The sequence below is a fragment of the Lygodium microphyllum genome, chromosome 9, assembly GCF_053477565.2.
Source record: "Lygodium microphyllum isolate KBCC chromosome 9, Lygodium_microphyllum_v1.1.10, whole genome shotgun sequence".
NCBI classification, from domain to species: Eukaryota; Viridiplantae; Streptophyta; class Polypodiopsida; order Schizaeales; family Lygodiaceae; genus Lygodium; species Lygodium microphyllum.
The window spans coordinates 24,304,920-24,321,826 of NC_141143.1; the positions used below are offsets into that span (position 1 = coordinate 24,304,920).

The following is a 16,907-nucleotide window of genomic DNA, read 5'->3' on the forward strand; positions in this document are numbered from 1 at the left end:
CACATAAAAATTGCATGTGGAAAGGTGGAGTGGAATAGTCGCCATGTGTCAAATCAATATAGAGAGCTTGTGGTAAATAGAGCGAGGACACGCGTGTAAAGTGTTGCAAGAAGGGAGGAGGAGGTGGACAGGGCCAGGGATGGATAAGGGAGAGGGCGAGGAGGAAGAGGAAGACGGAGAGGCAGAAAGTGCAAGAAGAGGAATAGGGTGAGAATATCATCATTTCATGATTGCTCAAAGTTTTGTTATTTTCAACACCGGTGGCTATTAAGGCACTCGAACAGCATCCATGTTTAGTATAACTGCAGTTAACGTGCAAAACCTCAAATAGCTGCTGACCCATACGGATGGTACTTTAAAATCTCTGGCAACATATGCGCAGTAAAACACACTCTTGTCATCTGTACCAGTTCTTGGTATCTCAAAAATATGTGAAATATTTATATTAGCATACAGCCTTCCTTCTTAAAAGGAAATGTTACTCAAAATGAGTGACAGCTTATGCACAGTAAAAAAACACGCTGAAGTAAGCTACACCACCTGTCCTGATATCTAAAGTATTTGTGGAATGTCTATTGTCAGCATAATACAGCCTTCCCGTTTTATTCAGAGAGGAATTTCTTACTTTGAATGTTTCCCTGAAGTATAAGCAGGCAGACAGCTACAATCTGTACATGACATCACAAAAAGGATGAAGTTGTTCACCACAATCTTTTGAGAGAGAATCCACCTTATCATGAAAGCAGCATAACACAACTTACCCCAGCTTCAACGTAATGGCATCATAACAATCATCATCGGATGAGTGCGAAGCTCGGCAACTTGTCATTGCTGTAATAAAAAAAGAAATAAGCCTTTTTAGTCTAATCATTCGTTGCTTCATTGCAGCATCTGATCTACAATGGAATACCATTGAAAGTATCCTACTTTAATGTTAATCTGTCTTTGCAAAGAACCCATTACAATCAGTCCTATTCTTCAGAACCAGAACTCTAACTGTGAAAACAATAAATATTGCTTGTATCAATTGTGAGGAAGGTTTTCTACCATCGCCTTCAGAGATTGTTCCGGAACATGCTGCCCCAATGGCACTACTTGTTTTGTCTGGACCAGAACTTACTGCAGTAAGTTCAGCCACCTGCTCAATATAAATATTCACCAGCAATTTGATCAAGTCAGTACCAGGAAAGTTTACAAAAAAATCAAACAAATAATGTTTTCTTGCAGCGTGTAACTTAACGCAATTACCTATCACCTCTCACATCACTCAATATATGAATTAAGGCACCAGTCCAAGGCTGATGCATGAACATTTTAAGTTCCCAACTGAAGTTCTCCCAAGCATAAAAAGCAAATCCAATTTAGGCAAAGAGTCAGAATAATTCAGAAATGGAAACAACACTTAACCTTACGTTTCAGAAACTCATTTTCCTCTTGTAAACGTAAAAAGCTCTCCTGCACACAATTCATAAGGATCATGAACATACACAATGACAATGACGGCAATAATGATGACAATGACATTGATAACAATGATAAGAACAACAGTTGGCAACGACAACAATGACGAATCTAGTGTCAAGGCATGCATGATGGTTACATTAGTTCAACTCAGAGATGTGTTATTTGGCAAAGTTTTACAGCATTTATCACAGTGAAGACTTTGAGAGTTTAGAATGCATGCCCAACAGTAAGGGACAACCCATGCAAGAGAATAAACTCCATTAATCAGGGATATTGCAATGGCAGTAGGTCCATACAGGTTATCGATAATAAATTTTCTTCTCCAATCCATTCACTAATAAGGCGTGTTTGTACTATTGCATATGTGGCCCAGAAGTGCCCCTTACTTTTGTCTCAAGTAGCCACTGTGTCAGTCGGTTCTCTACTCTTATGTCATTATGCTCACAGAGGCTCCAAGTAATGTGCAGGTCGCCCAGGGTCAGAAAAGACAATTATATTCATTAACTAAGCAGGTGCACTCTAGACCATGCTTCTAGCCTCTAGGGTTTTGCAAACCTGGGTCATCATTGTATTTGCAACAAGAAAAGAAATAAGAAATTAGGAAAGTTTGTGAATGTTTTTGGACTGGGTATGTGAAAGTAATATGGCAAAGTAATATGCCATGAAGAGGGACAAACCCCATCGCTTATGAAAGCCTGCTCAATGACTTTTAGCCCCTTGGAATGGCTCCACTGTAGGGTTCAGTAATCACGATTCATCACGTACTAGAAAGGTAAGAGAGAAGCCCAGTGTATGTTTGATTTGTGTGTCATAGATAGAGAGAGAAGCGATGAGACGAGAGCAATCGAAACTCCATACACACATACAAAGTAAGATGAGAAAGCGAAAGAGACTGGATTAGGCCAATAAGTGTGCAAAGGTTGCTAAACTTGGACATAAATCTCAACCTTTGCATATTCAAGAAGAACCAACAGTTACGTACGCCATTCTCCAATCCATCTACGTGATTTCTATGAGTGCTCTACATCATTCCCATAACAGCTCATGGAGCTGAACATCTGTGACACGCCATCCCAATCTCTTTATAATTAAGAGAAAACCTATGCCTCAGAAAAAAAATATTGATTTAAAAATATAACATAAGACCTTCAAAATATTTCCAAGGTAAACAGGAGGGCTGTAATAGCGAAGCACATGTGACTCAATGTGGAAAGAGACGGCAAAATCCTAAGTAAGAATAAATGCATGTCTAATTCTTCTAATGCACTCAAAGTAACCCTGCAGTCTCTCCATGATCCATATCCCAAAGAGGCAACAGGGGACCCCTCTGTCCCTACGTCCCAAACCCCCATCCCCCGAGTCCTCAATTGGTCTGTCCCCTTTTAAACAGTCACCACAAGGGGACGCAACTTGAGACTTCAGGGTACGGGGGTGACGTGTTGGGACATCGAATGGTGGGGACACCACATGGTACGGGTACGTTGGACCTGACACAACCATCTAGGCCGTATCATGTTCTAGTTTTCCACGCCTTCCCGCACTGCTCATGACAACAATGCGTCATGCCCCTCCTTACTCAAGTAAGGACGCACCGCCCAACTGCAGCCTCCCTGCCATTGTGCCCAACTAACAACTCTGCCTAGGACGACCCAGTAGCTAGTTTCCTGCCATCTCCGCCAATTCCCAACTTCCAAGCTCTTTGGACTGCCAGTCATCCCTGCCCAGACTCCAATCCTTGGGACCTTGTGGCCTACCATCTCCGCCAAGCTCCTCGGGGCATGTCTTCTCCACCCATGTCAAGAAAACGTGTAATTTTTTAGGTCCCATCCCCTGTCCCCTACTTTTCCTAATCCCCCCCACCCCCCATCCCATGCTGCTATGATCTTTGTCCAAATCCTAGAGAGGGTCTATGCAATAGGAATGTCCTGCAAATCATCGGTATGACTGCATCTCACAATCCAAATGGACCAAGCAATAATACTAGCAATCAACTCCCACCTATGGTAGTGCCCTCAGTCTATTCTATCTAAGAGGATTCTAGTGTGGGAATCGTGCTCGAGTGCTAACAATGATAACTCCCATGTGTGGTAGTGCCCCTCCATCCACTCTCTATGTGAAGTACATGTGACAAGCTTGGCTTGAGAATCATGCTGATTAACAATGAGAAAAGAGTGACTCTCTTAAATAGGTGACATTCTAGGCCCACAAGTGGGCTGATTTGCATGCAACCACCAAGGGGCAATTTAGGGGTTTATGCTACTCATGTGTTGTGCTGTTGGAGAATTAGACCAGTCTACGAAGGAAGGGTGGATCCTTTGAGAATGATCCCTCTTAGATTCTTGACACTGCTTGGGGATTCACTTATACAATAAGTGTTGGGAATTGATGTGAAAAGGAATAACAGCAAGGATACCAACATTTTGGGGCCAATTGGGTGTCGACTCATCTCAAGGTGCTGAACATATATGCAAACCTTGTCTTCGAAGACTTAAGAAGCTCTAAATCATTGTTTGCTCTATACATGCTCAAAAATGAACGCACCCTTAACAACACATCCTCGAGCCAACCATGTGAATCCACCCTTGCCATGTCATCATAAAACCTTCTAGAAGATATGCCACATCATCGCTTGCATCATCGATGATATCATCATGGGACATTCTAGAAGATCTTTAACTGCCCTCCAACACCTATAAAAGGAGGGGCTCGCCATAAAGCTCCTTAAGTCTTGCCAATGCCAGTCATGGGAGCTCAAGGAGTCGAGACCCTTAAGTAAGTAACTTCGAGTTCCAATTCTAGTTCTTGTCTAGTCATGGTATCTAGTATTGTCTTGTCTTCCATTATACTCGTGTTGTCTTGTCACCTTGTAATCTCATAGTACGAGATCTTGTCTAATACTATCTTGTATCGTGTTCATCGCCGTCGAGGAAGATCTTGTAATTTTGATATCTTGTATCCATACCTATGGTCCCGGGTTGTGGGATCCTTCATATCCTATTGAGTCCTATTGTCTATACCTACGGTCCCGAGTTGTGGGATTTTTTGTATCTTGTTAAGTTATCATTGTACATTGTGTCCCTATGTGGGATTATCTTGTAATCAGAATTCTTCTAACAAATCTTACATCTAGTCTACTCTCTCAAGCATAGTCTAGTGCTCCCATAACAAGTGTTGATATCCAATGAGTGCCAATTGATGCGGAGGTACCAAAACGGACATAGATCCATATAATGCCGAAGGTGGAGGTGGTGGCAGGGACATGATAGCACTATCCAAATATCGGCTTGGGCACAACATAATGTCTGAATGGTCTACTAGGTAATGCCATAGAGGCAAACTACGGTACCAGGCAATCCACACTCAAGTGAAACCGGCCTTCCTCTTCGGATAGGGTGGTAAAACCTGATCAAGCACTTAATTACAACAATTAATAACTGAGAATAAACTGAAATATACACATTTCCTTAACAATCTTGGACAATAGATACCCAGTTGGACCGAAAATTGACTTCTCTTTCGGTATTTCTTTAATTTTGATTGCAAATGGACAGTGTACAAGTTGAGATTCCACAATCTTTTTTGTTGATCCAAAAGCCCCTTATTGTACATACAATCAACAAGCAATTTGGGCCAATTGCCCCTTGATTTTCACCCCCAGGACTTGCACAAATGAAACCATTAACAGGCTAAATGTTGCTCCAATTTGCAATAGATGGGCTGACTGTGAAGATATACTAGGGTTTGCACTGAGGAAACACAACATGTATGACCAAGACTGAAACACAAACACTCAAATAGAGACAAGTAAAACTCAAACCCTAAATGTTAAAACTCAAAACTCAAACACAGAGACAAACGCAGAGACGAGAAACTTTAAAGTGAATGAATGCTAAGAATGTACAGAATGCCCAAGGACAAAGCAATGCAAAAACGTCCACCGGAGACGAATCCCAAGTACAATAACCACCAGTCAGAGTGCCAAAGTGCAAAAAACACCAAACATTGCTTACCAGAGAATCCAGGAACTGAAGCCACAACAAGAGAGGTGTTTGCTAATGTAGACGGCTTGCTGGACAGTAAAAATGCAGATATTGCAACAGTCGCCTAGTAGGAGAGATGGCAACAGCTTATCGCATGGCACTAAATGCTAAAAACGCAGGCTGATCAAGTGCTATGATGACATAGCGAATGGAGACCTCCAAACAACAGGGCCATGGCTGAAAACAAGCCGCCTACAGCTAGATAGTGATGGGTTGCAGTCGACGATGACTGGACAGTAGCAGATGGTAGTTGGCTAACGGCTAAAATTTGCACGGTAGAGTGAGAAATCTGCACAAAAGGATAAGGCTGAATGGTGGACAGCCTGTCTATTTATAGATATTGAAGGGTGCCCCAAAAAATTAGGGCTTTGGGGGAACACTGAAACTCTCTCGAACCGCGCACCAAATTTGTGTTTTTCATTAATTAAGTGTGTTTCAGGGTTGTTTAAAAATGCTAATTAGCTATAAAGCGTGTTTTAGCTCAACATTGGCATCTGAAATCCCTATCAATTCCACGAATTTGAAGTGGTGATTTCAATGTACAATGCCTTTTGTTGGCATGGGTCCCGAAGTGGTTGTCAAACCCTAATTTCTACAAAAATTTAGGGTTTACAATATAACTTCTCTTGTAGTCCACCAAATCTGGTTAAGATCTACTGAGAATGGCTGAGAAGTGCTGAGATCTTTTGAGAAATTGCTAGAGAAAGTGAGAGAAAGCCAAGATGAGAGAGAGATCTGATTTTCTTTGGGAGAAAATCCTAAAATTTGTCTGTTACTTGCTCCAATCTACATGTAATGCAGTCACCTATTGCCAAGCACCTCCAAAATGCTGTAACCTGATCAGCAATGGTGTTGCCAGCCCCTAGAAGTTGTCTCCCTATTGTCCCTTGCCTACTGAGTCCCCCACATGGCAATCTTCTACAACAAATTACTGTTCTCTAATAAAAAATGCAACAACTCCCTCTCTCTCTCTCTCCTAGGCTGTAAACTAACTAAATGGCTGAGAACCAAACCCCAAGAACATTTTCTCAGTTTGCATGGGCACTTTTGCCAAGTGGCAGCCTTCTAAACCCATTTTTAAGTATTATCCAACCATTTAATTAAATTTCAGAATTAAATAATCCCGAAAATCAATTTCAACCCTTCTGACCCTACCCAAAATTAAATGTGCCCACCTATAATTAAATTGGCTAGGACATTTGCAACTTGGAGTGGTCCTCAACCTCTATTGGCCCTTACTGTCATTAATTAACTAATTTATGCTAGTCCCTAGTGTCACCACTAACACTTATTGGCCAAACGACTATCCTAAGGTCAAAACTGACACAATTAACCCCCAAAGCCCAACTAACATAACTTATCACAACTTTTACCTTTGACGCTTGTGCATTTCAAGTTATATTCATTTGTTGATTGCTGTAATGAAGTGCTTACTCAAAAAATTACCACTCTCTCCAAGAAGAAAGGTTGGTTTCATGATTCTATCGCTAGGATACGACTCAATCCCTTGATCTGGTAGGCTCGAGATACCTGATTAAAGATCAAATCTTTGCTCTAGTGCTACAATAGTATTCAGCTAAGTATTACAACAAGATTTTCTTCAGATAGTGAGATGGGATCAAGCAAGGATAATGCCTCTCAATTTGAAAATTCACTAAGTGTTGAAGGAAATGCAATGCCTTGGACCAAGCTCAAATCATGGACAGCAAGCTGAAAATGTTATTGTTGGGCAAGATGCAAGGTCTTCAAGGCATAAGAAGGCTAATGACCGACAAAGTGAAGAGGAATTTGATGACCGATTCAAGAATCAGATGAGGACGGCAACAAATCTCATTGTTGAATTGGCAAAGGATCCTCAATTTACCCGATTTTTGAATGCAAGAGGGACAACAAGGGCAAGAAGAAGAAGATATCTTTTACACCTTCGGGACAACAAGGTGCCCCGAAGATAATGCCAAAGCCTTCATTTAAAGCTCCCAAAGATGCTAATGAAACAAAATAGTTGGTACCTATGGGGCAAGGAATGCAAATGCAAGGCCATCATGGAAGTGTCAATCCAATGGAATTTGAACAGCCAAGCATACGTGCTATGATGGGGCAACCAAGATACTTGGGTGGAAGCATGATTTTTATATACTATGGTTGGACAAGGACCGCATACGGGAATGTATGGCACAAATTTCTATGGTATGTAGCAGCCAATGCATGGTGTACAAAGCCTAATGTATTCGAGTATGGCTAGAAATGTGCAAAATCCTATTTATATTGCAGCATCGGCTTGATGCCTAGGGCACAAAGTAACATGTTTAGTAATGTATCTACACCCCTGAATGCTTACACGGCTCAAGGAATGAGTGCTAATCATGCAAATGCTCTATTTGGTGTTGGTTTTGATGTAAATTCAGCAAATGCATCCTTTTTGTAGCAACCAGTGTATGACAACTTGACACCCAAAAGGACAAAAGACTATGATGAGGGTGGAAAAGCAGTGCAGTTTGAGTCCTTTAGTGGTGCACAAGATACGCTAAAAGCTTTGACTTTCATTCAACAAATTGATGCACCCTATTCAAGGGGGAACTTCACCAAGTCCTCGAAGATTCGAAAGGCAACCACTTTCTCAAAAGAGAATGCATTGCAATGGTAGTCCACTCTTTTAATACGAGGTAGAGCACTGTCAACGTGGGTACAATTCAAAGCAAATGTTTGCATTGAATTGGTTGACAAGTACCTTTGAGGTGGACATCATGAGAGCCTAGAATAAGCATGATGCTAAGGAATGCACGAATTTCGAGCAATATAATGAGAAGTTTCAGTACGAATTACTGCCCATTACTTCTTATCACCCCGTACCCCTTCATGAGCAAGTGGGAAAATATGTTTGTGGGCTGCCCAAAGGAATCAAGGATTTTCGCATTAAATCCACCATGTCTAGCATGTCTCAACTCATAGAGGCTACTGCTACAATCGATGCTTTGCTGCGTGGAAAGGATTCCAGCTTCCTAGAGAGTGGGGAGAAGCCGAATAAAAAGTTGTTTAAGGCTAAGAAAAGGGGTAGATCTGAAACTCAGCTTGTAAAGAGGCCAAAACAACAAAGAAAGGGCTTGAAAACATTGGCACAACGTAGGGAATTGATGGCTGCAAATAAATGTTTTATTTGTGAATAGGAAGGAGACATTGCAAGGGACTATCCCAATAGACAACAAGCTAGAAAATCAAAAAATCAAGGAGATTCTAAAGGAAAGAATCCAAAAACATCAATAGGATTGTTCTGGATGTTGTTAGTGATCAGCCCAAAGATGATGCTACTGAGTTGTACAGAGCATCGAGCAAAATTAGGGATCGGTATGCATTGATAATCTTTGATAATGGTGCACAAGCCAACTTCATCTCTGTTGACAAGGTAGCCCATCTAGGCATCAGACAGGATTGGATGGAGCCCATAGGGAAAGTTGGAATGGCATGTAAAGGCCATGCAAATTCTATCACACCACTCATTGGAAAGCTTCAATTGCATATACAAAGATATGTGGACAACAAAGAGTTCTGCATTACTCCACTTAAGAAAATGATATATTGATTAGTATGCCATGGTGTCACCGTATGCATGCAGTAAGTGATTCTCGTGCAAAAAAAATTACTATTTAGCATAAGGGAAAGGCACTCACACTTGATGTAAAGTTGAAAGGTGAATCTGTCCCTATTTATCTGTATGATGAAAAATCATCTTGTAGCACACTTGGTTTTTACTAAGGATAAATATGATAGTGAGAATGATGGAAACATGTCTAAGTTAGAGAAGGATTACATGTCATTTCTGAAAATGTATGCTGATTGCTTCTCTCAATCACTTTCAGGGCAGCCATCGCCTATAAAGGCTAGAAGATCATAGCATAGATCTTATCCCTGGAAGTAGCCCACCTAATAAACCACCCTACAGAGTTAGTGAAACCTGATAGGAGGAGATTATGAGTCAAGTAAATGAGCTGTTAGAAAAAGGGCTGATTCAGCCCAGCTCATCTTCTTTTTGTTCTCCAGTGCCTTTGGTACAGAAAAAGGATGGTTCATGGCGTATGTGCATTGATTATCATGCTCTAAACAAGATCACAATAAAGAATCGCTTTTCAATTCCTCAGATCGATGATGTTATGGATAGATTGCAAGGGGTAGCCATATTTAGCCGATTTGAAAAGTGGGTATCATCAGATATGTATTAGACCAGAAGATGTACCTAAAATAGCTTTTAGGATATCTTTTGGATTGTATGAGTTCTTGGTCTTTTGGACTTACGAATGCTCCTGGCACTTTGAATTGGATGATGGATCGTATCTTTAGGCCACATAGAGAATTTGTGGGCACTTTCTTTGATGACATGATTGTCTATTCAAAGAACAAGTCAGAGCATAGAAAACACTTGGACGTTGTGTTCAATGAACTACGTGAGCATAGGCTGGTTATCAATGACAAGAAAGGTGAATTATTTTTGCATAAAATTCACTTTTTAAGGCATATTGTATCGGCTTATAGTATTCACATGGCCCCTGTAAAGGTTGAGACAATACGATCATAGCCACCTTTGAGAAATGTGCATAAGATGCACAGCTTCTTGGGTTTATATTCTTACTACAAGAAGTATATACGCCGGTTTATTGAAATTGCATCTCCATTGCATGCTTTGCAAAAGAAGGATGTGTCATTTAGATGGACGGCAATGGAAATTTCAGCATTTGAAAAGTTGAAGGAAAAGATGACTTCAGATCCTATGCTTGTATTGCTTCATCTAAGGAAGTCATTCATAGTTCAATGTAATGCATGTGGTAACAGCATCGGGATTGTCTTCATACAAGATGATCAAGTTGTAGCGTATGAGAGCCGAATTCTCCATGGTGAAGAAAAGAATATGCAATTCTATAAAAAAGAGCTCTCAGCTATAATTTATGCAATGTCTACATGGAAACATTATTTATTGGGAGCCGATTTTACAATCCAGACAGGCCATCAGACTTTGAGGTACTTCCTAATGCAAACAAAGTTGTCAAAGAAGGATATGAGATAGACAAATTTTCTCTCTATGTTTCATTTTCAAATTGTACATGTTGATGGTAAAAAGAATGTTGTGGCTAATGTACTATCACGTAAGCCACAAATTTCAACCCTCAGCATGGTTTATCACATTGAGTTGGATGCCATGAAAGAGCAATATGTTGTTGATTCAGACTTGGCTAATATTTATGATCAGCTTTGCAATAGCCAGAGGCATGAGCACTTTGTGTTAAGAGATGGATTTCAGATGATGCATAGATGATTGTGTGTCTCAAAGCAATTAAGACCCAGAGTTATCACTGAAAGTCATGCTCCTTTGTATGCAAGACACAAAGGTATTGATACCACGGTCAAGGCTATAGAGCATTTCTTTTATTGGCCAGCTTTGAGACATAATATAGAACAGTTTGTTAAGACATGCATCGTATGTCAGAAGGTAAAGCATGATAAGCAAAAGATGCCGGGTTTATTGCAAGCCTTACCTATTCTAGATAGGCCTTCGCAGAGCATTGCAATGGATCTTATTTTGGAGCTTCCTAGGATACCTACAGGGAATGATGAAATATGGACTATCATTGCAGATTTATCAAACAAGCCCATTTCATTCCTGTGAGAAAGAAAATTGAGGTTGATTATATGCCACGTTTGTTTCTGTAGCTTATCTTTAAGTATCATGGTTTGCCAAAGTCAATCATCAATGAGTCGATCGTCATTGACCGAGACCCTCGAATGACTAGTTTATTTTGAAAGAGGTCGTTTGACAATATGGATACCACGCTGAAATTCTCATCATCCTTCCATCCAGAGATAGATGGTTAGTCTAAGAAAGCAAATTCCACAATGTTAGATCTTTTGAGGTGCTATGTTTCAGACCGCAAGACATGGTGGGAGTAATATTTGCCCTTAATTGAGTTTGCTTACAACAACACAATGCATAGTTCCATTGGCAAAGCTCCATTTGAGATGGTTGAGGATGGCAAGAAGGTACCACCTATCTTGCAAACTAGGATAAGGTCTTTGAAGCTAATTGTTATACGGAAAACGTGGATGCAACCTATGCAAAGATAAAGTATGCACTTCAAAGATCGCACAAAAAACAAAAGAGGGCAGCTAATCGCCACAAACGTGCTTTGCAGTTTGCAGAGGGTAATTATGTTTAGCTGCGCTTTGAAAAGGCAAGGCTGAAAAATATGAAAGGAAGAGAAAGATTATATACAAAGTTGAGTATGAGATACTATGGGCCTTTCCAAGTGTTGGAGAAGATCAACAATGTGGCATATCGGTTGAAACTACCTCCACATTGGCGGATACACAATGCCTTTCATGTCAACTTCTTAAGGCCTTTTCATGGGGTGATGTGCTAAAGGATATACATGCTGAAATTCAGCCTGAGATTGAGGAGCTGGATGAGATCTTGATACCGGAGCAGACTTTGGCACATAAGGAAAGAAAGGTCAAAGGTAAAGTTTGCAATAGATACTTGGTGAAATTTCAAAATTATTCACCAATGGATGCCAAATGGATGCAAGAGGATGACTTGGCAAACCATTCTCAATTGTTGTATCTTTACCTAGATGCCTTTTAGTTAGAGACGACTCTAGTTCAAGCTCTGTCAAGTTCAACAGAGCAAGGGTCCAGAGTATTGCCTGATGCTCAAGGGGGAGGTAGCACTTCCACTCCTCCAATTATGGATAGCTCTCATACATAGTGGATCTCAGATGTATTCAGCATACATTCAAGGTACTCTATTGACAGTATGTTTGCCATGAGGTCACTACTTAGTGTACTAGTAACTATGAGATATATACAAATGAGTATGAGTTTCAACCGAGCATTGAAACTTTGCATCAACTTGTGATCAGTTTGGCATGAATTTTACCTCAATTTTGAGACAAAAGTTCTGATCAGTTTCAGCTCAGTTTTTGATTAGTTTGAGAACCATTTATGCTCATTTTTGGAATCAATTTTTACATTAATTGCTGGTAAGTTTTAGCAATGAGTTTGTGATCAGTTTGGGATCACATTTGCAACAGTTTGTGATTAGTTCTCAGATCAGCAAGTGATCACTTTATAATCAGATTATGCTCAATTGTCAATCGTATGCAACTAGTTCCATGGACAGCACCATGTTAGTAAATCCCATTGATAGTTTAAACTATGGTTTATGCTGAATTGATGCTTTTCTATAGTTCAAAAGTCAAAACTGTTGAGAAACAGTTTTGGATGTATCCAATGGGTTTCTAGCAACAGCTCTCGACTATTTCTCAATATTATTTGATGTTTATGCACGCTGGAAATTTTCAATAAGCTTTGGGGCATATAGCATGGTTAGACAACAATGCCCAATGTTGTGACTATGATGCCTTATGGAAATTCCAGTGTAGTATGCTTTTCTTTTGGCACAATGCAGTGAAATCAAAGATGATTGTAAGGATTTCAAGGGGGAGGTCTGTCACGAGGATGTGAAATTTTGAGATGCTTTAATCTTTGTTAGAATTTGCCGATTCTATGGGCAATGCTCAATGTAATTTGTGTGGTGTGGACACTTATTAAAGTGTCAATGTAAGGTGTGTACACCTTGTGTCTTAGAAACTTAAAGTAGTGATACTAGGCTCTAGAGTAAAATAAACCTAACTCTAGTTAGTTGGTGAAGGCTGGTTAGGTCAACCCTAGACCTAAACATAAGTTGTACTTTCACTCTATCTTTCATTCTAGCAAGTACACTCTTCTCTTTTTGCTTCATCTCACTCTCTTGCTGTCATTGTCTCTCCTCTCTCTCTCCATAGGTAGCTGCTATTTTCCAACATTTGATATCAGAGCAGCTTGTACCCGCGGATTCTGTTCAGCCACCATCAGCCAATGCCATCCCGCCCAAGGTCCTACTACTGCCAACTTGGTTCTCAGCTCGAGGAAGAGTTTTCAGCTGCTATGAGATGCTGCTGAAGTGGAGGAGGAGCTATAGCTGAGCCATCTCTTGTTTACTCTAGATTTGTCCAATTCAGCCATCAACTCCAAATCTGTCTATTTGCTCCAGCTCAATCATCTGCTCCAGATCTGCTGTTTTCAGCCTGCGCACAGCCCTGCACGTAATCCAACATGTTGTCCCACACGCAGCCCTGCATGTAGCCTGAGGAGCTGCTGTTTTGGAAGAGCTGCTGCTATTTTCAGCTCTGCCCGCCATTTTCTCATTTCTGCAAACCCTAAAAAGTGCAAAAACCTAATTTTCAGATTTGGGGTTTTCTCGAAATTTCTGGAATTTCTAGTCTATTTTAGTCATCTCTTCTCGAATCTCAACTCGTATTGCCCAAAAATTTAGGGCTTTTGCTAATTTTTTCTCCCGAAGTTTGAATTAACAACCAATTTAAAGAAATTTCTCAATTTCTTGGACATTCCCACCAAAAATTTGGGGCTTTTGCCCGATTGGAGACCCTTTGCGCAAATTTTTACCAAATTCATAGACATTGCGCACTTTCTTCCATATTGGCTCAAGAAAATTTGAAACTTTTCAATTTTTTGGATCCGGCACGCATCACAAGGCATATTTCACCTGCTGTTCACTGCTGACACGCATCCGAAGGTGACATTTCTGCAAAAATTCTAGCTGTAAGGTACAAATTTCTTCAATTTCTTTGAAATTTTAGAAAGAAATTTGGAGCTTTTGCTCGACACGCACTCCAATAGCTTTAAGAGTTTTGAAATGCCCAAAAACTTCACTTTTCTTTTTCATAAAATACACCCAAACTTTTATGCTATAGTCATCAATAAAAGTGACAAAATAATGACAGCCTCTAAGAGATGCAGCTTTAGTAGTCCACACATCAGAGTGGATTAATTCCAATGGCTTCTTACTCTCTTGAATATGTCTAGGAAATGGTTTCCTTGCCTGTTTTCCAAATTGACAGACTTCACATATCTTATGTATTTCTGCAACCTTGAATTTAGGCAATCCTGCAACAATATTTTGGGCCTGCATTGATTTAAGTCGCTGTACATTAACATGACCAATGCGTTTATGCCAGATATCAATATCTGCAACTACACCGGTCCCATGTGCAAACATTGCTGCACTCAATTCAGGCATGTCTGCATCCAACGTAAACATTCTGCCCTTCTTCTTTCCTTTTTCTATCAGGAGTAGACCCAAATCCGTCATCTCGAACGTCCGATGTAAAGCTGACTTTGTCTCCTGGACCAGCTGTGCATCATCACCTATGACAATCAAATCATCAACATATAAGACAAACAGCACACAACCATCCTCAGAAGTGTGAACATACAGCTGCGGATCGGCCTTGGACCGCCGATATCCCAACTGAGACTGGAGGAACGAATCAATCTTCTCGTTCCATGCACGCGGGGCCTGCTTGAGGCCATACAAGGCCTTCTTCAACCTGTAGACTTTCCCATCTGAAGAACCAAAGCCAGGAGGCTGCTCAACATAGATCTCCTCCTTCAAATCACCATTCAGGAAGGCCGACTTCACATCCAACTGATAAACAGGCCATCTTCTATGGCCAGCCAAAGCAAGAACAGCTCTAATGGTCGCCATACGAGCTGTGGAGGCAAAAGTGTCATGACTGTCAATCCCTGGGCGCTATGCAAAACCTTTAGCAACAAGGCGAGCCTTGTGCTTATCCAAAGTACCATCACTGAGATATTTGGTCTTGAAGACCCACTTGACTCCAATCACCTTCTTCTTCGGGGGGCGTGGCACGAGTGACCAAGTGCCATTCCTCTCAATAGTCTCCAACTCGGCTTCCATAGCTTTCTTCCATGGGGCGGACTGTAAAGCCTCCTTCACGGAGGTGGGCTCTCGATCCTGCATAACACGGGTCATCAAACAATAGTTAGAGCAAACAAGCTCCGTAGAATGTGCCTAGTGCCGCCGTGACCGCCGCGGACCATCTTGCGGTCCCCACTCCTCAGGAACCCCCTCGATCCCTGAATCACGGAGTGTGTCACGGGCCCAGCGAGGAGGAGGCCTCGTCTCTCTCCATCAGCAGAAGACTCTGGAATATCCATCGGTGGTAACTCCTCTGAGGTGACCGGTGGAACAGTAGACTCTGTGTCAGAAACAGAATCATAATCAAAAGGCACGGGCTCCAGTGGAACTGTAGAAGGAGCCCAACTCTCCCCTGGATCTCCAAGAACGGGATGCTCCTCACCCGTTGAGATAGCCGGAACCCCCACAAACTGCACATCGCGGCTAGTGTACACATCCCGCTTGACGGGATCATACAATCGATAGCCTTGGGACTGGGAGCTGTAGCCAACAAATACCTGTCTTCGGGAATCTGCTTCAAATTTATCACGGTGAGCCTTGGGAATGTGAACATAGGCATCACAGCCAAAGACCTGAAAGTAAAAAACATCTGGCTTCGTCCCAAAATAAGCCTCAAATGGAGTCATCCCTTCCACGGCCGAAGTAGGGGATCGATTAAGGATGTGGACTGCAGTAGCCACAGCCTCGGCCCACAGAACCTGAGGGGTCTGTCGGTGCTCCATCATGGTGCGCGCCATCTCGATCACACTGCGGTTCTTCCGTTCAAGAATACCATTTTCTTGAGGAGTATTGGTATTGGCAAACTCCTGGTGAATTCCTCTATCTGCACAAAACCGAGCAAACTCATTAGACACAAATTCACCTCCCTTGTCGGATTGCAAAGTCTTCAACTTCCGGCCTGATCGGTTCTCCTCAAAGAGAAGCCAATCCTTGAAGTGCGAGAAAGCTTCTGACTTTAATGCCAAAAAATAGGCCCATGTCATCCTGCTATAGTCATCCACGATCAGCATGAAGTACGAGCTCCCACGAAGCGACTCATTCCTCATAGGGCCACATAGATCCGTAGATACTAGCTCCATCGGTGAAGTAGACAGCCGCGAAGCTATGTGGGGGATGGCATCTCTATGCTGCTTCCCCTGAATGCAGGAGACACATGGCTGCTGGCTCACCACTATATCCGGCAACCCTCGAACAAGCTGTCCAAGTGACGCCCTCCGAAGATAGTCATAGTTCAGGTGACCAAACCGAGCATGCCATAACTCAGACTGTGACTGTGAGGTAAGAAGAAAAGTAGAGAGGGCAGTGGAAGACTTCAGTTTGTAAATGCCGTTCTCCTCATATCCAGATGAGAGAACCTTCCTCGATCCACGATCAAGGACTCGCACCGTAGAACTGTCAAACTCCACCAAAAGACCAAGGGAGCAAATCTTATGAACTGAAAGGAGATGGTACCCTAATCCTGGTACATGCAAAACCTCTGAGGTATGGGTACCACCTCGTCCATCCGGAATAAGCTGCATCTTACCCCGACCTGCAACAGAAACTGAAGAGCTGTCTCCAATGAGAATCTGCCCACGCGA

At 41.7% G+C, this 16,907-nt stretch overlaps 1 protein-coding gene across 2 annotated transcripts in view; it reads right to left on the bottom strand.

Moving 5' to 3' along the window:
* Nucleotides 1-231: 231 nt before the first annotated feature.
* Nucleotides 232-16,907, bottom strand: part of LOC148030873 (MADS-box transcription factor 23-like) — a 38,052-nt gene continuing 21,376 nt past the window's right edge. Inside the window, exons 7-10 of one of the 2 annotated variants that reach the window (XM_087684404.1) lie at nucleotides 1,408-1,455; nucleotides 1,048-1,138; nucleotides 762-831; nucleotides 232-668 (exon numbers count right to left, since the gene is read on the bottom strand). In XM_087684404.1, coding sequence (XP_087540530.1) covers nucleotides 662-668; nucleotides 762-831; nucleotides 1,048-1,138; nucleotides 1,408-1,455 — 216 coding nt within the window. In that variant the 3' untranslated portion in view covers nucleotides 232-661. Of the gene's footprint in view, nucleotides 669-761; nucleotides 832-1,047; nucleotides 1,139-1,407; nucleotides 1,456-16,907 lie in introns of those variants that run through there. The other variant, XR_015691821.1, reaches the window with a different exon arrangement.